The sequence below is a fragment of the Dipodomys merriami genome, unplaced genomic scaffold (genome assembly GCF_024711535.1).
Source record: "Dipodomys merriami isolate MVZ:Mamm:240054 unplaced genomic scaffold, mDipMer1.0.p SCAF_30, whole genome shotgun sequence".
Lineage (NCBI taxonomy): Eukaryota > Metazoa > Chordata > Mammalia > Rodentia > Heteromyidae > Dipodomys > Dipodomys merriami.
The window spans coordinates 4,128,795-4,155,762 of NW_027204493.1; the positions used below are offsets into that span (position 1 = coordinate 4,128,795).

At 40.5% G+C, this 26,968-nt stretch overlaps 1 protein-coding gene across 2 annotated transcripts in view; it reads left to right on the forward strand.

Annotated features, from left to right (window-relative positions):
• Positions 1 to 26,968, forward strand: part of Slc1a3 (solute carrier family 1 member 3) — a 90,746-nt gene that overhangs the window by 14,165 nt on the left and 49,613 nt on the right. For both annotated transcript variants that reach the window (XM_070041042.1, XM_070041043.1), the window contains exon 3: positions 14,526 to 14,663. In XM_070041042.1, coding sequence (XP_069897143.1) covers positions 14,526 to 14,663 — 138 coding nt within the window. The remainder of the gene's footprint in view (positions 1 to 14,525; positions 14,664 to 26,968) is intronic.

The following is a 26,968-nucleotide window of genomic DNA, read 5'->3' on the forward strand; positions in this document are numbered from 1 at the left end:
CCACAAAGTTTTTATTTCAGAATAGAATTAAGTAGATGCAGGTATTCTATGTCCTACCAAATCCTATATGTAATTCAGAGAGGATACTAACACTTTCATCTGTATGATGCATTCAACTTTTGACGCATTTTCACATTCCTTAACATGTACAACCAACTGAAAGATGGAAAAAGTTTACTTTTTTAATCCCTCCCTCCCCAGGCTGCCCCTCACTTTAACAGAAGTTTAGAAACTGAAACATTAAGCAACATTTCAAGAGCACTTCGAAATACGAGATAGCTGGGAATCAGAGTCCAGAAGCCAGGACCACTGTGTCCCAGGCCAACCCTGGCTCTTTCAGGTAGTCTTGGCCGGGTCATCCAGCCCATAAATAATTCCTCAGAATCCTTGTAATGATAACCTGATGATCTGAGAACAAAAGGGTCTCCCCAGGATGCCAGGGCAGAGGATAAAATCAGGAAATAGGAGTAAGCTTACTATTTGTACTGCAGAGACATAAACAAGCAGAATGGAGGCTCTGAAAGAACAGAAAAGAGGGTGAATCGTAATGGTTGTTGTGCACAGGCCGAGGACATGGGAGCAAAAGGCAGAGAGGAGAACTTGGAAAATGTTAATGTATTTCCTCCCTCCCTCATCTTATTCCCTCCTTCTCTCTCCCTTCTCTATCCCCCTCCCCCCTCTCTAACAGTCATGGGACTTGAACTCTGTGCCTGGGCACTGTCCCTGAGCTTCTTTTTGCTTAAGGCTACACTCTACCACAGTGCCACTTTCAGCTTTTTCTGTTTATGTGGTACTGAGGAATCAAACCCAGGGCTTCATGCATGCCAGGCAAGCACTGTACCACCAAGCCACATTCCCTGCCTCGTTTCTTTTCCTAGAAAGCAATTTCTGATGCTTTAGTTGCTACTTCTAGAATAAAATGTGTTTGTTTTGTTTGCCCATCCTGGGGCTTAAACTCAAGGCCTAGATGCCATCCCTGAGCCTCTTGGTACTTGAGGCTAGTGCTCTACCACTTTAGCCACAATATCATGCAGATTTTTTTGAGTAGTTTATTGGAGATAAGAGTCTCACAGACTTTCCTGCCTGGACTGGCTTGGAACCACAATCCTCAGATCTCAGCCTCCTGAGCAGCTAAGATTATAGGCGTGAGCTATTGGTGCCTGGTAGTATTTTTTTTTCTTAATGACAGTGAAATGGACACATATGTAAAAGACCGTTGGGATTATTTCCAAATTAAATTACCATTTCAGTTGCTTTTTGGGGATCAGGAAGATTCTGAGCATTGAACCTAGAACCTCCCCTCATACTACGCATCTGCCTGGCTTTTGTCACTGAGCTGCACCTCCCAGCCTCAAATAGTCTTCATTAGGGCAGTTTAAGAGAGTACCAAGGCTTTCTCAGAATTCCAAGGTTCTCCTGATAGAATTGTCTCCCAGAGTCACATGTGCAAGATTGTGTCTGTATCCTGCCTATCCCTCCGTCTTCCAAAACCAGTTCCTTTTGGGCACTACAGATGGAGCAAGCCTGGAGCAGGTATTTCCCACCTCCAGCAACAGGAAATACCAAAGGACAAAAGAGTGAGCCAGGCCAGGGTCCAAGTCTGCAAAGCTGTGGGAATACAGGGGTGGGGGAGGGTTGAGAATGCCTCCAGTACTTCTCAGGAGGAAACGCCTGGACGAAACAAAAGACTAGGTAGGGACCAGCCAAAGTCTTGGCCAGGTAAATTCACCATATGATTTTGTCGTATTACTAAAAATAAAAGTTAATGGAACTTTACGCCCAGAACTTCACAAAATTGGGACTTGTCTGCCCTGGCTGGCCTTGAAGTGGGATCTTTAGATCTCAGCACTCCTAAGTAGCTAGGATTATAGATGGAACCCTTGCCATAATAACCGTTGACAAGTTGTTAGGGTATCTTTGATACCCATTAGCAAGAAGAACTTAGAATTCAATAGAAGAAATAAGATGGGTTCACATAAAACAACTAAGTTTTTTTTTTTTTAATGCTTTTGGTTCACATAGCTCTTTTAAACTCAGAACATTTAGCAAGGAAAAAACTCAAGACAATCTTAGATACCTCCTGTTCTAATTTATCCATGTCATTTTGCGGGTGAGAATTTTTTCCCCCAAAGGATAGAATGTTAAAAGAGCCCCTAAAAGAACCTATGACTTGAAGAACTAAGTATGAAAGCTCATTCTACCACGTCGCTTAATGCTGCTTCTTTCTAAACTTCATCTCTTCATCAATGAAATAGGGATATTAAGTCCTAGAGATTTTATCTGAACATTCAATAATTTTCTAGGCACTGGTGGTTCACACCTAGAATCCTAACTACTCAAGAGGTTGAAAGCTGAGGATTGTGGTTCAAAGCCAGCAGGATAGTCTGTGAGACTCTTATTAATCACTAGAAAACCAGAAATGATACTGTGGCTCAAAGTGGTAGAGCACTAGCCTTAATCAAAAAGAGCTCAGGGACAGTGCCCTTGAACTCAGGCTTTGAGTTCAAGCAACAACAACAACAACAGCAGCAAAAAGATTCAAGAATTTGCATAAAGTAACTACTAGTCTCACTTACTGGCAGAATCTAGCTCGAAATTCTCGTCCTTGACTCTCAACACACAGTATCTCTATAGAAAAATCTGTAGCATTGTACCTGCTCTTCTCCACATTAGAGAATTAGGAACCAAGAACTGTAACTCTTCATTTGTGAATCTAGAAATCTAAGCATAAGGTATTCTAACTTATTCAAGATCTAAGGACACAGATTTTAAGAGTGAAGTTTTGAACAGAGGCTGTTTCTTGGGATAGGACTAGGCTCAGGAAGATCAGTGGTAAATAATGTTTTCTGGGATACATAAAGCAGAGAGATCCTGCATTCAGAAAATGTGTTTCACACTAACTGGAGGCTAGACACTGGTGGACACTGGCCAGCTAAAAGAGAATCAGTGATGCTGCTCATTCATCCAGCAATGCATTAAGCACCTACTATGTGCCAAAAATTGTTTTAGGGACTCAATATATGTCAGTAAACAAAATTTCCCAAAAGATTCATCTCAAGGAGCTTAGATTTTAGCAGGCAAAAGTAATAATCAACAGTAAGTACAATAAATTAGGAAATTGGAGGGTGATAAGAACTTCTGACTTTAATTAACTAAAGGAGACACAGATCTGGGCTAGACCTCATGAAGCAAGTGACCAAGAAATAAGTCTTAGTTACATGTGCAAATACCTGGGAAGGATTGGTAGGCAGGCGAAGAGGCAATACAAGGAGCAAACCTCGGGATTGTGTCTAAAGTGAAGGAGGAATGAGGAGGGACAGAGGTAGAAACGGAAGCAAGGTGTATGGGGTAGGAGATGGATTCCTTAAGGATGTGGAGTCCTTAAGGAAAGCAGGCCAGGAGCCGCCGTTGTGTGACCTCGGGTTTTGGTGCCACTGCTCATGGTGTGCTAGTGAAAGCCTGACTTGCACATTGGGTAATATGTTGGGCAGAGGCAGAAGAAGAATCAGGAAAACCAGTTATAATGCTACTGTAGTAATCTAGGCAAGGAGGGAAATAATCTTTATGTCTTTTAACCTTTGTTTATAAATTCAAAAAAAATAAAAAAGGGGCTGGGAAGGTGGCTCAGTGGTAGAGCACTTGCCTTGCATGCCTAAGGCCCTGGGTTCGATTCCTCAGCACCACATAGCAAAAAGAAAAAAGCCAGAAGTGGCGCTGTGGCTCAAGTGGTAGAGCGCTAGCCTTGAGCTGAAGAGCTGAGGGACAGTGCCCAGGCCCAGAGTTCAGGCCCCACGACCGGACCCCCCCTAAAAAAAATAAATAAAAAAGCATAAGAGAACAAGAACTTATCCAGGGTCATGGAGAGTTTTGCATCAGAGTGAGATCTAGAATCCCATCCATAAAGCACCTTCTATATGGCTATGTTTGCACCTTGGAGAAGAGGCCCAGAATCCTTTGCGGGTTGAATATCTACTTGTGTGGATAAGAATTGAGGCTCCATTCCAAACAATAGAATATGGCAAAGTAGTGTAAGGTCCGCTCCTGGATGGCAAGCAGACTCCACCCTCCTCGCAGCAAAGTCTCCACCCAGTACTTGCGTTACCTAGGCAACTGGGACACCTGGAAGAGGTCACATCTGAATTTAATGTGGCCACACCTTTCCCCACCCATACCCTTCGGCACCGTTTATGTTAGGTTTTTGAAAAGAGGTAGCCGAGTAAGAACTGCACCAGCACGCACGTGGTATTCAGGTAAGGGGTAGGTTTATTCAGTAGACCTGCTGGGACCAGGCAAGGGTGGCACTCCACGTGGCTGGGAAAGGCCTGGGAATGAGAGAGAGCTGGGAAGAGAGGAAAGAGAGAGAAAAGAGCAGAGAGAGGGGTAAGAACAGTAGCACTCACGCGGTATTCAGGTAAGGGGTAGACCTGCTGGGACCAGGCAAGGTTGGCACTCCATGTGGCTGAGAAAGAGAGAGAGCAAGAAAAGAACAGAGAGAGAGCTAGAGTAAAACAGAGAGAGCAAGAAAAGAGCAGCAAGAACAAGAGCAAGAGCTAGAAACGAACAGAGAGAGAAAAAAGGGAGAGTCTGGGCCTGGGCTAGCCCTTATGTAGGGTATGGGTGGGGAAAGGTGTGGCCACATCAAATTCAGATGTGACCTCTTCCAGGTGTCCCAGTTGCCTAGGTAACGCAGGTACTGGGTGGAGACTTTGCTGCGAGGAGGGTGGAGTCTGCTCGCCATCCAGGAGCGGACCTTACAAGTAGATTTCCTTTTAGCATCTGAACTACACCTCATTTGTTGTTTGCTGTTGTTTCCTTTTTCTATCTCTTTTTTTCTTTTATTAAGTTTTTTGCATTGTGAGTGCCTCTGTTCAGGTCAGAGTTTGGGTTGAAGAAGAATTTTAGCCAAGTTTCTCTATTTCCCAACATTTGCCAAAAGTTAAATTGGTTGACTTGATCAAAATTTTGCTTCAAACTTATCTCACCCTTTTGCTCTAAGATATTTTCTGGCCTCATGATATTTTTAATAGTTTTATCAGGTGAAATATGAACCAAATTCTTAAAATAGGTCTTTAACATTTAACTGTTGTTCATGTTTGGCCTTAAAAAAAAAAAAAAAAGCAAAGCCTGAAATGTATTCATTTATCCTGAGTTTTCAGTGAGCACAGTGTGTCTTAGTTTAGAAAAAGAGATCATGTTTAATCTTCCAAAAAAAGTATTTGTTGTATGGGCTCCCCAGAAGCCTGAACCCCTCACAGTATTCCTTCTGAGTTTGAATAGGGAAGAGAAAATCTTACAACAAAAATGTGTCATTTCACAGAACATCCAGACAGCATGGTTCATTTTGATCACCTGAAACATTCTGATTAAGATTGCTAGCTGGCCTTTAGTGGCTCATGCTCCTAATCCTAGCTACTCAGGAGGCTGAAATCTGAGGTTCCCCGTTCAAAGCCAGCTGGGGCAGGAAAAATCCGTGAGACTCTTATCCCCAGTAAACTACTCAAAAAAAAAGTCAGAAGTGGTTCTGACAGAAGTGGCTCAAGTGGTAGAGCACTACCCTTGAGCAAAGGAAGCTCAGGCACAGAGAGAGTCCAAGCCCAGAGATCAAGCCCCAGGACCAGCCAAAAGAAAAACAAAAGATATTTCATAATTTCTAGTAATCAAGTGAAACTGTGTAATGAGAGTGCTACAAAATTGTGAACTAAAAGTTAGCAATCTGAATATCACTCAGGACCAACACCCATTTATCTATCCTATGATGACATGAAAATTCAAATTTGGTAAATTTTATTTCAGCTCTAACAAATCCTTCCAGACAGTTATTCTGATTTTTTTATTGTTATTTTTGCAATCAGTAATAAAAATCTGTTCTTTTGCACTAAGACTCTGATGGCCATAAAGCTATTCTTTAGTTCTGGGACTATCAACCAATGTATTCTTTGGTAGAGAGGCTGAATGAAAAAGGCTCTCTGAAGTCCGCATCAGAATGTGTTTCAGGGAAGGCCTTTCTTCACTGCTAGGATAAACATAATCAGAAACCTAAACAGACTGCCAAACTTAAAAAAAAAAAACATAAAAATCTGTCTTTGCATTCAGAGCATTCCCTTTTGGTTTAATGCTGATAGCTGGCATTCTTCAGAACGCTGTAGAAAAATGGCCTTACTTATTCATTCAACAAGTGAATTCAAAAAGTAAAATCAGTACCACCTTTTTCCAACTTAAGCTTTAGTTAACCTAAGTAAAAATAGACCAAAAAAGAAGGCACAATGTGGTGCACTATAAATTAGCCTTCTTAAATTTGGAGCATGAACACTTGTGCAGTCCTGTTCATTGCTGCACTATTCACAATAGCCAAGTTACAGAGATAGCCCAGATGTCCTACAACAGATGAGTGAGTCAATAAAATAATGCATAGACACACAATGGAATTTTACTTCTCTGCACTTTTAAAATACTATTTATCTAACAAATTCCAGGAAATGGAAACATGGGCTTTTTGTTTTTGTTGTTGTTGTTGATGGAGGCAGTGGTGGTGGTGGTGGTGTCTTTCTTGGTTTTTGTTGTTGTTGTTGTTGATGGAGGCAGTGGTGGTGGTGGTGGTGTCTTTCTTGGTTTTTGTTGTTGTTGTTGTTGTTGATGGAGGCAGTGGTGGTGGTGGTGGTGTCTTTCTTGGTTTTTGTTGTTGTTGTTGATGGAGGCAGTGGTGGTGGTGGTGGTGTCTTTCTTGGTTTTTGTTGTTGTTGTTGTTGATGGAGGCAGTGGTGGTGGTGGTGGTGTCTTTCTTGGTTTTTGTTTTGTTGTTGTTGTTGTTGCTGTGGCACTGTTTCTTTGGGGAGGGGGCAAGAAAGGGGAAGATGAACAAACACAATCATGCTATTTAGTATATATTATGTGGAAAATGACCTAAATAACTTGTAGGTAAGGATAGGAGAGGGAAACTAGGGAAAAGTGAAGAAAGGCATAACATTGTCCAGAAAAGGAAATGTACTTATTACTTGACTTATGAAATAGAAACCTCCTCCATACAGTACCTTAATAATAACAATAAAATTACATTTAAAAAATTGCAGCGTGACTCTTGAAGACCGTGCAGTATAGGAAGTGAGAAGTTTGAGTCTAGAGCTGGAGGCCGGCTGTCAAGTCCACTTGAGCCACAGCTCATTATGGTTTTGACTACTTACCTGCCTTCTGACTGATGCTGGTTCTTTATGTGTGAGATGTGGATAATAATAATCTTGATGCTATTTGCGAATGTTCTAGTCAGGGCCTTGGCACCTGCTGCGTGCCTTGTGATGATTAGCTGTTGTTAAGAATGTGTGCCCTGAAATATGTTTTCACTTAATATCCCATCATCTCTGTAACTGATGGTTTCCAATGCTTAAAAAGTACACAGTGGATGGGCTGGGAAGGTGGCTCAGTGGTAGAGTGCTTGCCTTGCATGCATGAGGCCCTGGGTTCGATTCCTCACCACCACCTAAGCAAAAAGAAAAAAGCCGGAAATGGCGCTGTGGCTCAAGAGGTAGAGAGCTAGCCTTGAGCTGAAGAGCTGAGGGACAGCGCCCAGGCCCAGAGTTCAGGCCCCACGACCGGACCCAAAAGAAAAAAAAAGTACACAGTGGAAAGAAAAGACAGGCAATTTCAGCTAATACATAAACTTAGTTAAATCACTCTATTAAAAAACAATTTGGTGTCACCATTTTCAATAGTGACATGTTACCAGTAACTATATTTTTGAAGTTTTGAAATTATAGTGTTCCTCAAGATAATCCTCAAGGTGCTGCGTGCCTCTGGGATATCTGCAAGAGACACATAGGTGTGCAACATGCTCAGATCCAGAGAGCAGTCTCCACTGAAAACTACCCTTGGGCTGCAGCTAAAACTACTTTTGTGTTGTTTCTATTTGTGTTTATTTTTTGTTTTGTTTCATTTTGTCCATTGTGGGGCTTGAACTCTGGGTGTGGGTGCTGTCCCTGAGCTCTTCAGCTCAAGACTGGCGCTCTACCACTTGAGTTACTGCACCACTTCCAGTTTTCTGGTATTTATTTGGAGATAAGAGTCTCATGGACTTTCCTGACAAGGCTGGTTTTGAACCTCGATCCTCAGCTTTCAGCCTCTTGAGTAGCTAGGATTACAGGTGTGAGCCACCAGTGCCCAGCTTTGTGTTTATGTTTGAGAAACACTGGAAGTGTAGTAAAGAGAGCACTGGGTTTTGTTTAGAGCCTCTCAGGCCAGACACTTCCTAGATCTGTAAGCAAAACAAGTTAACTAATGTCTGACTCTTTCAACTTGATGTGACAATGTTTTCCACATAAAGTTGCAATGAGGGTGAAATACCACCATTAACACATACAACATAATCTTCTCTTTCCCAAAAGTATAAATGACTCATGGGACAAATCTGAACATAGTAAGCTGGCCAAAACATAGTCAGAGACAAACTGATTCAAAGTGTGTATGCAATCTGCTGTCATTGTAAACAGCTTCATTTTTTAAAACATTTGACATAAGGTTCCATCTTATAACTGCAGGATTTTCTTCTCTGCTCTTTGCACTATAAAGAAGAACATTAGGAAGATATGAGTTCTATATAGAAACTATATAGAAACTATATAGAAACTATATAGAAACTAAGGACCACCCTACAGTACTAAATACTAAGACTGCTGCAAGGCCATCCTGTGGATAGGGAAACACAAAATCTACCACTACCCCTTCATACCTTGCCTCCCTGACTGTCTTGCCTTTGCTCTGTTAGATATCTATCTATTCAGGAAGTTGGAGAAATCACTTACTGAGCTGGCTTACTTTCCCTGCTACCACATGGAGGAAAAATTGTTTGCATTAAGTGAATGCAGTTTCGAATTGGGTAAGAAGAGAGAAAGTAATAGAATACCCAATATAGAATACGTGAGTCAGGGTGGATTAGGGTTAGACTTTGGGAATGAGATTAAGTGCTTTAGAGGAACAACTACTTCCTTCAACACTGGTTTGTCTTTTGTTCCTAGTATCTACATCATTAGAAAGGCAGCAGTTGTATTTGTTATTTATAACTTGGAAATTACATAGATTTGCTAGACTTAAGGTGTTACCTGTTCCTAGAAATATCATATATGAATAGATGCATTTTATGGACAGCTAAATTAGATAAGAAATGGAAAAAGAAAGGAAGAAAAAAAGTGTGTCCTTAAATTGGCATTTGAGAGAAATCTAAAATCCTAACAGCTTGGTATGTTCAAATTCCAGATGACCAGAATGAATGCTTGTGTTTATTTTGCAACATTTTTTGTTTTCATTGACTGACAAATGTTTGAATACATTTAAATAAACATTAGAACAATCCATAATAAATTTTAAGTATTTGATAAAAGTAAAGCTATTTGTTTATTTGTATATATTTTCCATAAGATGAGGCATTATCTCCATGTCATCTGGTTTTTCATGTGAACAAATAGGAAAGAATCAGATATAACCCAAAGGTTCTAATTACACTTATAAGTTAGAGATGCCATTATGTTGAATAATGTCCACTGAAAATCAGAAATTAAATGCTTTACCTCAAAGTGAATTCTAGGTAGATTAAAAGGTAAATATTTTGAAGTAAACAAGCAAAGAACTAAATAAAAAATGGATCAAAAACTTATCAAACTAGAGGGAGGGAAAGAAATAAAAGTTTATAACTTGAAGAAATCACCTAATACAAAAGGTGCCTATACTTTCTTTATCAAAATGCAAAACAATGGCATATCTTAAAGTACAAATCTAAGGCAAGCAAATTAGAAAATGCTTTAAGGAAATATTTTCTACGAAAGCAAAAGTTAATTATTTCACAAAGTACCAATAGTAAAAATGGACATGCATATACTTGAACTATTACATTCTATGAGTTGCTTGGAGAAAATGCAATCAGGACACATAATCAACATCATTGAATATTAGGTAAATACAAAAGAAAATAGACATGTATATTATATGCTTGTCATATAAGCACATTTATCTGTTGCTTCCCAGTAGTACTGGGGTTTGAACTTGGAGCTTCCCACTTACTAGGAAGATGCACTACCACTTGAGCCTCTGGAGCTCTGGTTATTTTTTGAAATAGGGTCTTACTTTTTTGCTTGTTCCAAACTGGACTGTGAGTCTTGTATTTATGATTCCTCCCTTAGTATGGATACAAATACACACCACCATTCCTATCTCTCTCTTTCTTTCCTTCTTTCTTCTTTCTTTCTTTCTTTCTTTCCTTCTTTCCTTCTTTCTTTCTTTCTTTCTTTCTTTCTTTCTTTCTTTCTTTCTTTCTTTCTTTCTTTCTTTCTTTCTTTCTTTCTTTCTTTCTTTTGTTGGTTGTGCAGCTTGAACTCTGGGCCTGGGTGCTATCCCTCAGCTCCTCAGCTCAAAGGCGAGAGCGCTCTACCACTTGAACCACAGCTCCACTTCCAGTTTTCTGAGTGGTTTATTGGAGATAAGAGTCTCATGGACGGGCTGGGAAGGTGGCTCAGTGGTAGAGCGTTTGCCTTGCATGCTCAAGGCCCTGGGTTCGATTCCTCAGTACCACATAAGCAAAAAGAAAAAAAAACCGGAAGTGGGCGCTGTGGCTCAAGTGGTAGAGCGCTAGCCTTGAGCTGAAGAGCTGAGCGACAGTGCCCAGGCCCAGAGTTCAGGCCCCACGACTGGACCCAAAAAAAAACAAAGAGTCTCATGGACTTCCCTGCCTGGCCTGGCTTTGAACCATGATCCTCAGATCTCGGCCTCCCCAGTAGCTAGGATTACAGGTGTGAGACACCGGCGCCCGGCTATGCCTTTCTCTTTCTGGTGACTTTTTTACCTAGACTGTCCTGGAATGGTGAACCCCCTGATCTCAGCCTCCCACATGGCTGAGATGACAGGACTAAACCAACAGCAAACAGTGAATTTTGCTTATTTTAACAACCTGCTTATGATAGTATTCTGCTCCAGGAGCTAAAGGAAATAAAATCTCATTGATCAGTGGATTATTACTCTGCTAAAAAGGCAATTTGATAACATGAACTGACAGGTGACCATATATCTAGAAACATTCAGTGTGATTTTTCCAAATATGTAATTAGGTACCAGAACATTCTAGAAAAAAACTCACTGAAGCACTAAAAGAGATCATCTTTTTCTATGTGAAAGGCATAAATTATGCAAGGTGGAAAAGAGGGTGGGATATGAAATAAGATTTTGACTCTGGACAAGTTTTATGTTCACTCTGGTTAGGTTTTTCTCACCAATAAGTTGGTGGGAGAAAAATACCTATATCCAATGTCATCATGAGGATTAAATTCCTAACAGGAAAAATAACTGACAGTAATGCCAAGAATATTAGCCATTTCCTTTTGTGGTTGTTGTTATTGTTGTTGTTGTTTTTGATTGTGAGGCTTGAACTCTGGGCCTGGGCGCTGTCCCTCAACTCTTAAGCTCAAGGTGAGCACTCTACCACTTGAGCCATAACACCACTTCTGGATTTTCTGAGTGGTTTATTGGAGATGAGTCTCATGAGGGAAAGTCCAGGTTGGCTTTGAAACGTGATCCTTAGATCTCAGGCTCCTGAGTAGCTAGTATTACAGGCTTGAGTCGCCGGCACCTTAGCCATTTCCTTTTTATTTGAGTGGTAGAACCAATAGGGGCAAACATTTTCCTCCTATTTCCCTGCATTTTTCCAAATCACCATTTCTTTCTTGAAAAAAGAAGCAGTAGAAACTCTTCAGTTTGATGCAGTCTTTCTTCGATTTGTTCTGATTATGGATTTTTATTTAGGAAGTTTTGACCTGTGCCAAGGAGCCCTAGGTTTTCCCCTATCCCACCCAGTAATAAGGTATCTGGTCGTACATTGAGGTCTTTGGTCCATTTGGAATTGATTCTGGTACCGGAAGATATAAAAGGATCTAGCTTCAGTTTTTGGCATGCATATAACCAATTCTGCCAGCACCATTTGTTGAAGAGGATGTCTTTCTTCCATCCTGTGCTTTTGGCACTCTTGTCGAATATTTAGGTGGCTGTAGGTCTGTGGGTTCATTTCTGGGTTTTCTATGCTATTCCATTGGTCCTAAGGCCTATCCTTGTGCCAGTACCAAGCTGTTTTTATTACTATAGCTTTGTAATAGGGTTTGAAGTTTGGTATTGACATTCCTCCAGCACTAGTCTTCCTGCTAAGGATTGTTTTTGCCATTTGGGGTCTTCAATTATTCCATATGATTTTTTGGATTGCTTCTTCTGAATCACTGAAGAATGTTGTTGGGGTTGTGATGCGCACTGTATTGAAATTGTAGATCGCTTTGGGCAGCATTGCCAGTTTCACAATATTAACCTTCCAATCCAGGAGCATGGGAGGTTTTTTCCATTTCCTTACATCTGCTTTCATTTCCCTTTTTAGGTTTAGCTGTGTGTATATGATCATATAAAATGATGCTTATCAAAATGAACTCCAGAAATAGAAATGAGTTATTGTTGTTGTTTTTGTACTGTTTGAGGTTCTCTTCTTTTTCTTCTGTTTTTTTTTTTTTTTCTTTTGTCGCTGTTTTTGATTTCTATACCCTTTGTCTTGTATGTAAGGCTGGGCACCAGTGGCTCACGCCTGTAATCTTAGCTACTTAGGAGGCTGAGATCAGAGGATCATGATTCAAAGCCAGCCCGGGCAGGAAAATCTGTGAGACTCTTACCTCCACTCAGAAAACCAGAAGTGGTGTTGTGGCTCAAGTGGTAGAGTGCTAGCCTTGAGCTGAAGAGCTGAAGGATAGCATAGCGCCCAGGCCCAGAGTTCAAGTCCCATGACTGGGGGAGGGGGGGAGTTTATCTGATTGGGGAGGGGAAGGGGAAGCACAGAAATGGTGAGACAAAGGGTGAACCAATTCAGCAGTGATACTCACTAGAGACTATGTTGGAAATGAACTATCCAACTTGGGGGAGAGAGGGTAGGGAGGGGAAAACTAGGAGAAAATGAGGAAGAGGATGACATACTGTTAAAAAAGAAATGTACTCATTATCTGACTTATGTAACTGTAACCCTTCTGTGCATCACCTTTACATTAAAAAAAGAGAAAAAAAGAGAAAACAGTATTTTCCTGAGGGCCCTGAGAACTTGGTCAGCTAGGTTTTTCTGGTCACATACATTCATCCACTTACTAAGAAATTGCTCATTGCTCTATACTTAGAAAATGAATATTTCACAGTTGCTGAAACTCAGAAATGAAACTGGAATTGTAGTGATCATTGAAATGAACTTTGTGTCTCATTTCATAAGAGAAAAAAAAGCCCATTTCATAAGAAGTTAGGAAAGTTCAGTTTTGGTAAAAGACTATTTGTATGCTTCAGAAAAGTTTTGAGTCTCCATAGCTTTTTCTTTTCTCCCTTTCTCTGACTGTCTCTCTGTCTCTCTGTCTGTCTGTCTGTCTGTCTGTCTCTGTCTCTCTCTCTCTCTCTCTCTCTCTCTGTGTCTCTCACTCGCTCTCTCTCTCTCTCTCTGTCTTTCACTCACACACACGCACTCTCTCTCTAGTTTACATGAACTTAAAAAAATTGAAATCACATATTTCAGTAGCAGGACAATTATTTTTAATATTTACAATATTGGAATAAGTAAATTTTCTTGGGCAATAAAAGTAAATTAGGGAAAGGAGAGAGGAAAGGAAGTGTCCTTTTACTCAATTCTAAACATGTCAACAGGTGTCAGAAATCATTTGATTTACCTATAAAGTTATCATGCTACAAATATGTTTGAAATTTAGAAAGAAAATGGAAAAAAAAACTAAGCAGAAAATTGCTTTTGCTTTTCCCCCAAGTTTTCAACTGGAAATTTGAGGATGGAGGTGGGGGGAGTTTCTGCTCCTTTTGAGGTCTTCTCTTGCCAACAGCTAACAAGTTTGGACAATACAGTTGCCAAGGCAATGTCAAGACCATGTAGACAGAGGGAGAAAATGTGGTGTGCAGACAGGGAGATGGTGAAAGCACATTAAAAATAAGCACGAAGAGGTTTTAATTGGGGAAAAAAATTAACTCATACTATCCATTATAAGTGGTTATACTATCAGTTCTAGCATCTGCTGTTGTAGAGGACCATTATATCATAAGGTCATTCTTCTTATATCACCTTTTGTGTGTGTGTGTGTAGGTGGGTAGGTGCCTGTGTCTGTGTATGTGTGTGTGTATACATCATTTATTTTCTAATTGAGCCCAAGTCTTTGTTCTTCTGCACTACGGCATGTCAAAATGGGTTCTTACTGCACTCAAGTGAAACAAAGAAATTTTTCATGTGCTCAGACCAGAAATGATTTTTCTGTGAGTTCTATTTGAAGCCTTGGATTCAGCCAAACCCTTCTAGATAATGAGTGTAAAGATACATGCACCCCTGTTCCCAAAGCTGTACAAATATTTACTTCTTAAAAAAATGTTACTCTTGTCAGACACGAGTCTTACCTGCTCATTTTTCTAGGTCTGTTGCTTTAGTTTGGGGGAGGGGAGGTGAAAACTAAAACACTCAATTTTCCTTCCTCTTTTTTTCTTTCCTCTTTTAGGGACAATCCTTGGATTTAGTCTCCGGCCCTACAAAATGAGTTACCGACAAGTCAAGTACTTCTCTTTTCCTGGGGAGCTTCTGATGAGGATGTTACAGATGCTGGTCTTACCACTTATCATCTCCAGTCTTGTCACAGGTATCATTCACAGGGGTTTTTTTGTTTTGTTTTGTTTTGATGTTGTTGCTTGTTGTTGTTGTTGTGTAAAGTGTGCTTATTGCAAAAGATCACTTAGAAAAGCAAGTGCTTCAGGTTTCTGCTGGATGCATGCTCTGTTCTAGAAAATAAAAGTCCCTTCAGAATGACGGAAAGGAGGCTTTAGTAATGCATGAATGATTATAACTCTCATATTTTACCAATCACAAGAGGAAATGGATACTTAAACAGCCACGTAATCTGTTCTGCCTCACCATGAAAGAGGTGCCCTGCTAAACACCACACCACCAGCCTTCTCTGACCACAGTGATGTAGTTGACAACAGCGTACAACAGGTCTGTTTTCTCACCCTCTTATCCCACCCAGATAACATCTGGTTGGACAGCCTATTAGCTATTGATGCAAGAATGCTTGTTCTCAGAGCCACCAGGACTTGAGCGGGAGCCTTCTTGGAAGCCTCATCAAGAGGTAATGCCCACAACACGACCACCAACTCTGCTGCCACCAACACTTTATCTTTTCCTGGTATACCCGCATGATTTTGGTTTCTCCTCCAACTGCCCCTCCCCAACCCCATTACCTTTTAGGCTGGTGGGAAAATGGGGGGGGGTGGGAGATTTCCCCCATTGGTTATCTTGTCCATCGCCACTGGGATTTTTAACCAGTGGAAGCTGTGCAGGATAGGATAAAGCAGTTTACTCCCCCAATGGAAAAAGTCAAATCATTTACACATGTGGATTAAAAATACTGATAAGGCCAAGCAATAGAAGAAATATGTTACTATCCATTCCTTCCTGCCCACTCTTCTCTTTCCCTACAGCACATCTCTGACTGGGAAAAGGAATTTTCATAGACACTGTTCCACCAGGAGGATGGTGTCTGGGTTTGTAGTTAAAGCAAAGAACTCAGGTATTCCTGACCCTGTTCTTTTCCACCCCTGGTCTGACTGACCCCTCTCGTCTGACTGACCACCTCATCTCTAGGTGAGCTGAGTCTGAGCATCATTCTCCCTCTTCCAGGGAGTTTGCAGAGAGATCTGTAATCCCTCTTCAAGCTCTCTGCATAGTGAGAACTTCACAATTCAACTCAAAGGTCAAACATTCTGCCTAGTACATACCTTGGTGCATTGGTCATTACTTGGACAGGAACTATGTCAGGTTTTTCCTCAATGCTTTGCAAATCTCTTCCTGGCTTCCACTTGTCCAGGGCCTTAAGCAAGCCATTACATGTATACAAGCTCACATTGAAGGATGAATTGCCCATGAAACAATCCTGTAGACCTTTAGGGTACTTGTTTTCTACAGCTGGAGTGGTCTATTGCCCAGCCACAATTCTTTTTTTTTTTTTTTTTTTTGTATTTTTTTGTCAGTCATGGGGCTTGAACTCTGGGCCTGGGCAATGTCCCTCAGCTCTTCAGCTCAAGGCAAGTGCTCTACCACTTGAGCTACAGCGACGTTTCGGTTTTCTAGTAGTTTTTTTGGAGATAGGAGTCTCACGGTCTTTCCTGCCCAGGCTGGCTTTGAACCACAATCCTCAGATCTCAGCCTCCTGAGTAGCTAGGATTACAGGTGTGAGCCACCGGTGCCCGGCCCAGCCATAATACTTAATTCAGAACCTGTAGTAAATGTTGACAAGAGAGCATATTTTTGTAAAAGTATATTCTTTGCTGAAAACATATACAGGTCAAAACCCATATCTAAATTTTATTTAGAAGAACAATGCATCACTCTACATCATCCCTAATGGCAAGTAGTGTAAACTAAAAATGTGTTTGTGCTTCAGGACCCTCACTGAGGGCTCCCAAATTCCTGCACACTGTCTCTTCTGGTGTGGGACCTGTATGAGAGAGTTTCTGCTTTCTTGTGCTGAAAAGCCTTTACAGGATACAGTTAAATACGGCATTACTTCCTCATAGAATAATCTCAATTGACATATACCCTGAAGTGGAATTCCCTAGTGCTTTAAATACTTAATAATCAACTTTATTGAAGGAACAAGAGCTTTGGTTGAGTAATTTTGCAGGGAAACAAAATACTCTGATGCAATTTCTTGCTATGCTTTAAAAAAAACTTTTGGTCAAATGATGGAGAATTTGTCAACATTCATATTGTTTTTAAAGATAAGTTTCCAGAAACCAATATAAAATGAACTTTTATAATATAATCTACTTGCAAAATGGGAATCTTTACCAAATTGGATCAGTAGGAGTCTTAGCTCTTACCCAGGATTGTGTTAAGACAGGAGCCAGAGGGATATAATTTAGCTTTGCCAAAGATCTTTTAAGGTCTAAGAGGAGTAATTTCTAAACTACATAGTAATTTAGATACTCATGGTAAATTAGAAATGCGTGACTCAGTGAGAATGTCCTTCAAGGTTTTGAGTGAAAAGGTTATAAACCAAAGGTGGTGGATATGACCCAGTAGGTATAGAGAGAGGAGAACTTTTCCAAATTACAAAGACCCCTAAAGGGTCCTCCTATGTGTAGGAAGATGTTAACTGTGTTGCCTGAGGGGGGAGGGAGGCACAAAGTAAGGTTTTATTATTCTAGAAAGGAAATGTGATCACAAATGTTCCCAGTTGTCCATTGGGCAACCTATATGTATAACGGATATACATATAGGTGTGTATGTGTGTGTGTATAGATAATCTATCTATCTATCTATCTATCTATCTATCTATCTATCTATCTATCTATCTATCTATCTATCTATCTATCTATCTATCTATGAAGCTGCCCTTCTAGGCTACTTTTTGTTTTCCTACTTTGATCAAGTCATGGATGCAGAGAAATAGTTCTCTTCAACAAAAGAAGGAATGGGGGCAAGTGTGATGATAAGTGGGGAGTGGTCACCTGCAGAAAAAAGGGGAACAAGAAGACTTGGCAGCAGAAAAATATGGCTAACCAGTTCCATCCAGCTGTTGTTATGTGTCATCAAAGGCCATATTTTCCCTTTCTTCAAAGGAAACTCATTATCCAAACCAAGATCCTCCAGACTTCTCAGTGTTGTTACAATTCACATAATACTGCATGCCAAGCAAAGTCTAGCCCAGTTTGAGCCAGAGACTATCACTATCTGAAATCACATTTGGATGTCTGTGCTACCAGTATTGAGAATGTACCAATTTTGAGCATTTACACACTCACCAGGTATCCACTGCTTTTCAACTCAACCTTTGACATCCCTGTACCAAAGCTTATTTCATCTCATAGAATTAACTATAGAACATCATGTTTATTGCTGGTTAAAGGAATGGCTATTGGGAAGGCTCTCCTTTCCCTCTTCTGGACATGGCCATCTTGTGTGCTAGCTGTTCTGGTCTTTGCTGCAGTAGGCAAAGACATCATAGTAAGATAGAGGTCATGGTGCCATAGAAAGTATTTCTCATTCAGAAAATGTTCCACAGGGCAACTTCACACACACACACACACACACACACACACACACACACACACACACACACACACACACACACGTATATCTGTTACACATATATGTTGCCCGATGGACAACTGGGAACATTTGTGATCACCTTTCCTTTCTAGAAAGGAAAGTTAACATCTTCCTACACATAGGAGGACCCTTTAGGGGTCTTTGTAATTTGGAAAGTTCTCCTCTCTCTATTGTGATTGGGTCATATCCACCACCTTTGGTTTATAACCTTGTCACTCAAAACCATGAAGGACATTCTCACTGAGTCACTCATTTCTAATTTGCCATGAGGATCTAAATTACTATGTAGTTTAGAAATTACTCCTCTCACAATGCTGTCAGACACTTTGTACTCAGATACTGTTTTGTAGAGTGGAAACTTCTTTGCACAACTACTTAAAGATAATGATAATAATAAAAAGAAAGAAAATGAACTTTACAACTTCAGGGGCCGGTGGAGAGGGAAGAGTTGGGGAGGTGAGGAGGGAGGAGATGGTAGGGGAAAAACAAAGCAGGGGGTAACAATGCTCAATAGGAAATGTACTCATTACTTTACCCATGTAACTCTAACCCCTCTGCACAGTATCTTTACAATAATAAAATATATATTTTAAAAAATCCTCAATGGAGAGTGAAAGGTACACATGCTGAGTACATTCAAGCATTCAAACAGAAAACCAACTCACTTTCTGTGGGTCCCATTATTTTGTGTAAAAGAACCAACCAAATTGTTTCTGGGAAAATAAGTATATCCAGCTTTGAAAATATCAACAACAACAACAACAACAAAGAAATTACTCCCCCTCAGACTAACACCTTAAAAGATCTTTGGCAAAGCTAAATTATATCCCTCTGGCTCCTGTCTTAACACAATCCTGGATAAGAGCTAAGACTCCTAGGAGTCCAATGTGCCACAGGGTATATGCTGACAGAAATGAAATTGGTTGAAATCATTACTTCATTTCTTAGATTAAATTTTTTTTGATAGAAGTAAGAAACATGCTATGCATTTAATCACACTGAATTCACATTGTGTTATATCCTGTGTTCCACGGTGCAGTGCTTGGAATCAAACCTATGATCACGGTCTGTGCATTTAAGAAAAGCATTGTACCACTAAGCTACACTCTCAGCCCTCAAAGTCACATTTAAACTGAGAAATCTAAGTTAGACTTTTGTACTTGAGCTGTGTTTCTGAGTTGTGCCAGTACTCCTGTAAGACACATTCTGTCTGTCCTAAATTGAAATTCCAATCTTACCAAACATCACTGGTGTGTATTAGCATTCTAGAAGCTTCCAAGGAGATCCTGGGAGAAAGCCTAATGGCTCCATTTGTACTCAAGTACCTATTTTTTTAAAAACAAGAATAACTTATCTGTGCCAATACACTACATAATAAAACAGAAGTTTGGCACCAATTTTTATTGATTTAGTCAGGATAGGCAGCTCAACTAGATACTTCATGCCAGAAATATGAGTTTGTTTGAATGGCTTAGACTAGTTTAAATTAGACACCATATCTGGTTGTTCTATGTGGACATATTTCTGTGTTATTTCTGAAGCTTTTTAGAAGACATGATAAATAGCTTTTTTTTTCATTCTCATTCAAAGGTATTCATTTCCCCTCAATTACTTATTGCAATAAAGTTTTGGTGTTACCCAATTTTCTGGAAAAGGAAGCTTTTGGCAGTTTTCTAGAGTGGGTCATAGTGTAAGGAAAAGGAGTATTAACAATAATAGCAGAGAGAAAGAAAAAAGGAAAGGAAGGGAGGGAGGGAGAGAGGGAGGAAGGATAAAGAAGAAATAAAGACCAAGCAAGCCGGGTGCCGGTGGCTCACGCCTGTAATCCTAGCTACTCAGGAGGCTGAGATCTGAGGATTTCGGTTCAAAGCCAGCCTGGGCAGGAAAGTCCATGAGACTCTTATCTCCAATAAACCACTAGAAAACCGGAAGTGGCACTGTGGCTCAAGTGGTAGAGCACTCACCTTGAGCTGAAGAGCACAGGGACAGTGCCCAGGCCCAGAGTTCAAGCCTCAGGACCGACCAAAAAAAAAAAAGACCAAGCAATAGCTAAAGCATCAGCAATACTGAGGGCAATAGGAAAGCACACGGGAGGTAGGACCATGAAATGAATGAAGTATATCTGTTATAGTCATTCATTCATTCATTCACAGCTATGTATTATGTCAGGCTTTGGGCTAGTCATTGGGGATACTGAAATACAAAGATAGTCCTCAAGTAGTATGTTGGATATAAAGGAGAGAGACTTCCCAAGTCCCTTAGTTTATATAACATACGTAAGCAAATCCATGTCAGCATTCCCATTCAACAGGCTCTCTGCATGCCCAACAAGTAATAGACAACTTGACTGACTTTTGAAAACATGATCCCAAATCTGATTCTCCTGAAACTGTGACATCTTTAAAGAAAGAGGAATGAATAGCAAATATTTACAAGTCATTAATTACACATAACACCAAAGTAAGACTGGATCTTTTTAATAGAAAGAATTGAAAGACAATTGGGAGAAAAATCTACTTGCTGCATGCTTTAAGATAAATTAAGCAACAGTTTCCATACCACTAAAGCCACTATATTTCTCTTTTGCTGCTGATGTAACAAAACCACCTCTTAAATTTCTCTTCCAAATGATGGTCTGGTTTCTACAAGAAGGAGCAAGAGGAGGAACAGCAGGAGGAGAAGGAGGAGAAAGAGAATGAGATGAAGAAGAAGAAGGAGATGGAGAACAAGGAAAAGGAGGAGGAGGAGGAGGAGGAGGAGGAGGAGGAGGAGGAGGAGGAGGAGGAGGAGGAGGAGGAGGAGGAGGAGGAGAGAGGAGGAGGAGGAGGAGGAAGAGAGAAGGAGAAGAGGAAGAGAAGGAGGAGGAGGAGGAGGAGGGAGGAGGAGGAAGAGGAGAAGAAAGAGAAGGAAGAGAAGAAAGAGGAGGAGGAGGAAAAAGAAGAAGAGGAGGAGAAAGAGGAAAGAAAGGAGGAGGATGAGGAAAAGGAAAAGAAGAGGAAGAAGAAAGGAGGAAGAGGAACTCATTTTTTAAAAACTAACAATTCTTTTTTGTATCCAAAATAAAACATTAAAAAAAAAAACAGAAAAGCAAAACACATGCTTTTCTGTCATCATGTGACAAACTCTGTGATGTGTAACATATTATTTAGACAACTTCCTTTCAAATCTATTATACAACGAATTTTATACAACATGGGACTTGGCTATAGTTGAAGCTAACAAGCCAGACTTGCCAGCTAATGGTTCTCTTACCTAAGAAATAATGAAAGTAAAAGCAACAATTGTTGTAGTGCAAAGTATGGTTCTTTGGCTTCTAAGAAATGACATCAGGAGAAAACTAGAGTTTTGCCATTTTGTTTAACACAAGAGCTCTTTTTTTTCTTACTTGTGCAGGTCCTGGGCTTGAACTCTGGGCCTGGGTGCTGTCCCTTGCACAAGGCTAGCACTCTACCACTTGAACCACAACTCCCCTTCTAGTTTTCTCACAGACATTCCTACCTGGACTGTCTTTGAACTGAGATTCTCATATCTCAGCCTTCTGAGTAGCTAAGATTGCAGGCATGAGCCACCAGCACCCAGTAAACAAGAGGTTTCTTTACTTCCTTCCTTCCTTCCTTCCTTCCTTCCTTCCTTCCTTCCTTCCTTCCTTCCTTCCTCTTTCTCCTTCCTTCCTTCCTTCCTTCCTTCCTTCCTTCCTTCCTTCCTTTCTTTCTTAAAATAAGCTATACAAGTCTTATTCTTAGGCTTGGGAAAGTTTAAGTGCTGCAAAAAGAGTAAAAATCACTTCAGAGAAATGTGGTGTTTTAAACTTTCATCCAAGAGTCTAGTATGGTAGCTAAGGCCAACTTGAATGCTCTGGGTACTTACATGCATACTTATATACAAGTGCTTTAGATCTTTCCATACACATACTTGCATTGGAATAAAAGGTATCTGTCGTGAGTGGGAAAATTTGCTTTGGCCTCACTTTCAGTCTCTGAGCAATGGGGATGACGGTGGGGTCTGTGTGCTGGGGTTGGTGTGAGATTTATGCCTGGCCTACAGTAAGTGCTTAATTAGTACTAGTCATTGGCAGTTACAGCAACAAGAGCTGTCTTCTGGCAGTTCTCTTTGCACAAATGAAAATTCCAGAGCAAGAGGAAAGAACTCAAATTCGGGTAGCGGTAGAGGGGGGCATGTAAAGAAGGCTCCAGTTTCCCCAAGTCTCATTTGCCTATGATCCTTGCAGCCACCACTTCTTATGAAGGTAGATGAAAGCAATCATAAAGTTAATCCAGTAACAACATGGCAGCCAGAAAGAATTCTTTCCTCACCCCTGGAAGAGATTGATTTCTGCCCTGAAGCATAGCATTCCATTTCCTTTATCACAGCTGCATAATTTTAAGTATTATCATTGGTTATACAACTACCCCTTCTTCTCTGAAAAATTCTGCTCCCCCAGCCCCGACCTGGGGCACCCCAAATTCCACAGCGTAGCGAGTTCCACACATGGAGGAGTTCCAAACATGGAAGAGTTCCAAACATGGAAGAGTTCCAACTAACCAAAACCTGAGGCAAATTGAGTCTGTATCTAAACTCTCAACCCTACCTCATGACTATCTGGAAACAAGCCAGACATGACAGAGCTTAGTTTGAAGTAGGCAAGCGATTCCTTTGTTGTCTCTCTAGGGCTATACTCTAGAGAGACTGCGTATTGCCTACCTAGAGAGGGCACTGTGGAATATAGCACAAAGAACCCTTGTAAGGGATAAAGAGATAATTTGTATCATGCAAAGAAGGAAATCTGGACAATTAAATATTTTTCTCTGTGGGTTTGGCATCAAGTAAGGTATAGACAAAGTCATTTATGTCTTGCTAATGTCTGCTCTCCATTCAATAAGCATTTGTGGTTGCTTTATATGTGCCAAGTACCTGAAGAAACTCAGATGAAGAAGCCATGGTTTCTGTTCCTCTAGGAATTCATAGTCTGGTCACAAAGATGGACTGGTGATTGTAACATTCAGGGTAGCGGTAGTGGGTAGTGCAAGCCTAGGGAGCAAACTGGGGAGACAATAATGCAACCATCTACATTCCTCTACCACTCCAGTGTTTAGGCTTCTGCCAAGAAATAATACTGAGCAAGGAAAGGATGGCTTTTAAATTCAATAGGAGCCAGCATTGGGGCCCTATGAGTCTTAGAAAATTAGTAGCTCTGAGTCCTAGCAAAATGTTTCCATGGGAAGTCCACACAGATGGGAAGTTGGGGAGAAAGGTACCTGGTGTGATTTCAGCCACAGAAATTCGGTTTCAGAAGAGAGCCAGGCTCTGGACCTAAATGCTATGTAGGGGTAACATTGTGTGAACTTGCTCCCAGAGCAGGATTCCCATCCAGCACCCCTTGACAATAGCCATCCAGCCTATGGGATTGATTGTTGTATTCTTAGATGCTTTGAACTACTGAGACAGAGCCTGTCTTCACTGAGGTCCAGCAATGGGTTCATTATGTCATATAATATCAGGAAAGTGCCTGGTATCTCTTGGGTACCATGTCCAGTGCTTTTTGCATGTCTCTTCTCTAGACCTTCACCATCTTGGCTAGCAGGAATAGCATTCCCTGCTGTAGTTCCAGAACTTGCCCTGGTGCTCCAGCCTCCATGCAACTAGATAAGAACAGTTATGGGAACCTGGTCGTTCATTCATATGGCTGGTACCAGCTGCAACAAAGCCAATATATCCTTCAGAACTGCAGGTTTGTGAAAAGATTTTGTAGTATATATGAAAGAGTTCTTCCTTTAAAAAACTAGGCTCAAGGCTTAGTGTGGGATGCTACTAGAATCTGTATGAGTTGTAGTCACTTTAGCTGTGAATTTCAACAGCTTCAAGTTGGCCTGTGGTTTTGGTCAGTTCTGGTTTGATTATGAAAAATAAGACTCACACATACCCATACCCTTAATTGTCAGTGGTTTTTCTCTCCTTAGACAGTGTGGAACTCAGGATTGTGGCAGCATTGGAAATAAATACTTTTCTGCTGGTAATATAACAGATCTAGGATATTAAAGTAACAGAAGCAAGGATTTCCAGAGGTACAGGAAGGGCATTTGTGAAGTGAACACCATCTTACGCACTTCTGACTTCTGGCATTTCCAGTGTGAAGGACATATTAGTCAGATTAGTCAACTATTTGGTAGTTGGTGTTTTTAAAGTTCTCTAGGTGATTCTACTATGGGCCCAAGATGGAGAACTGACCCTCTACAATGTTTTTGTTAGATTTTTTTTCTAGTGCCAGGGTACAAAACGTCACCATTTTATTCAGGCTCTCTCTAGGTCAGCTACTCCTTCTCTAATAGCTGCTCCCAGAGGTACAGGTTCATGTCCATCTCTTAGTTACTGCTCAACAATGTGACTTGCTGTCAATGCATCAGCCTTCCTCACCAAGGCTCATAAAGGGTACTGTATCTTTGCCTGGAATATTCTTGGCATTGCCTAATTCTGAATTGTTTGCATGGCAAATAGGACCCTTGATGGCCTTCTCAGAATACTTCACCAGAAAACAGCTTCCTCTTTCAATGTTCTAATGCCCCCAGCGCTTCATTTTTCCCCTGGGTATGTTCGCCTCTTGAAACGACCTCTTCTTCAGCTCCACTGGAAAAAAAAAAATCCCTTAACTTGTTAGAGGCCCAGCTTATCTTTCAGACTAACCATAAACTTACCCCCGCTGGCTCTTCCTTTTTAAAAAGCAGAGGATCTTCCTGGAGTGTCTAGTTTTGTTACTCCTATGTCACCAACACACTGCAAGGGTCTTTCAACTAAATTAAAGGCTTCCCGGACGCCCATATTTTATATGTTTTCATAAAGCATAGTTCCTCTTGCTTTACAATATACTTTTTTTTTCTTTTGGTGGGGAGGGAGGGACAGTATTGTAGTTGAACTCAGGACCACACCCCTCAGATTGGCTTTTGTTTGTTAGTTTGGTTGGTTTGGTTGTTCGTCTTTGGGGTTTTTTTTTGTTTTGTTTTTTTGTTTTTCCTGTTGTTTTGTTTCAATTTTTAGAGACAGTCTTGTGCTTTTTCCTGGTTCAAGGTCCAGCCTTGGATCTTGATCCTCTGACCCCTGCCTTCTGAGTAACTGGTGTTAGAGATGTGCCACTATGCCCAGCCCTTTAATGGTTATTTTTCATTACAAAGCCATACATAATTCATTCCAAATGATACATAGATGGATGCATACCAAAGAAAGAGGGCTGCTCCTGTGCAGAGGTGGCTATCTTCATGGCAGTGAAGATAGCCTGAGACTGACAGGGGCAAAACCTACTGTGGCCACTTCCAGCTCAGTGACCTTGGATATGATAAGCTACTTTGATCCCACTTTGCCTCGGTTTTATTTCCTTTTTTTTTTTTTGCCAATCCTGGAGCTTGAACTCAGGGCATGGGCACTGTCCTTGAGCCTCTCTGTGCTCAAGATTAGTGCTCTACCACTTGAGCCACACTGCCACTTTGGTCTTTTTCTGTTTATGTGATACTGAGGAATCAAACCCAGGGCTTCATGCGTGCTAGGCAAGCACTCTACCACTAAGCCACATTCCCAGCCCCTGCTTTGATTTTCTTAACTGAAAAATATAACAGTAATAGTGTAATAGTAAAATGTACTTCATTAGATTGTTGTGAAACCAAGATAATACCCAATAAAGCATTGAGGGCATTGTCTAATGCAATCATTACTGGAAAATGTGAGCTGTTAACTTTTCACATCCTCTTTAAAAGCTTATGTAAAAATTTAACATTTTGTTAACAAAGAGAACATCATACATATTCTGCAGTATGCTTTGCCTAGTCAAAAATATTTCACTGGGCTGGGCAGAGTAGCTCGTGCCTATAATCCTGTCCACTTAGAAGGTGGAGATAGGGCATCATTGTTCAAGGCTATGAAGGTTTGCTAGATTCCATGTTTATCAGTGGGAGAAGCACAAGGGCTGAGAACAATGAGTCAGCCCAGTAACAAGGGAAAACAAATAGGAGGGTTACAGTCCAGGCCAGTCTGACCATAAAGCAAGACCCTACCTTTAAAATAACTAGTGCAAAGGAACTAATGGAGTAGCTCAAGTGATAGAGCTCCTGCTGAACAAGCACAAGGCCCCAAGTTCAAGTCCCACTACTGTCCAAAAATACAGAGGTACCTACATACATATACATACATACATACATACAGAGATGATTAATAGATAAAACAGATACCATATTCTACTATGTATATACATATACATACATAGATGATCAAGACAGATGATGCATAAATAGATGATAGATACTATAGATACCCTACTATATGTATTTACATATAGAAAAGAAAGATATAGTCTATTGTATCATTAGCTACAGACATGTCTTATTGCCAAATAGATTTTCTTCATATTTCACTCTTTAAAAAAAATCTGCAAGCTGAATGGTCACACACTTGTAATCTCAGCTCCCAGGAAGCTAAGTCTGAAGGCCACGAGCTTGAGGCCAGCCCGAGCTACATAGCAAGACCCTGTCTCAAAATAAAAAAAAAAAAAAGTGTGCAGTAAATTTCATTATGTAGATGTTTCTATTCTATTTCTATATGATTACTGAGAGCAAAATTGTTAGCAACCAAATGAGCTCTAAACATAATATTTAATTATATTGGATGTTTCCTATTTAAGCAATTTGAATGCATTGATGTCAAGAATATCATTATTTTAAAAGCTAACTTCCTGAAAGTAAGTGCCAATCCAAAAACAAACAAACAATAAAACCCTTTTAATATGAGCATTGAGTATTTAAGAAAAAAATGAAAACATTACTAGCACCTGTTCTGGTACATTGCCATTTCTTTTCA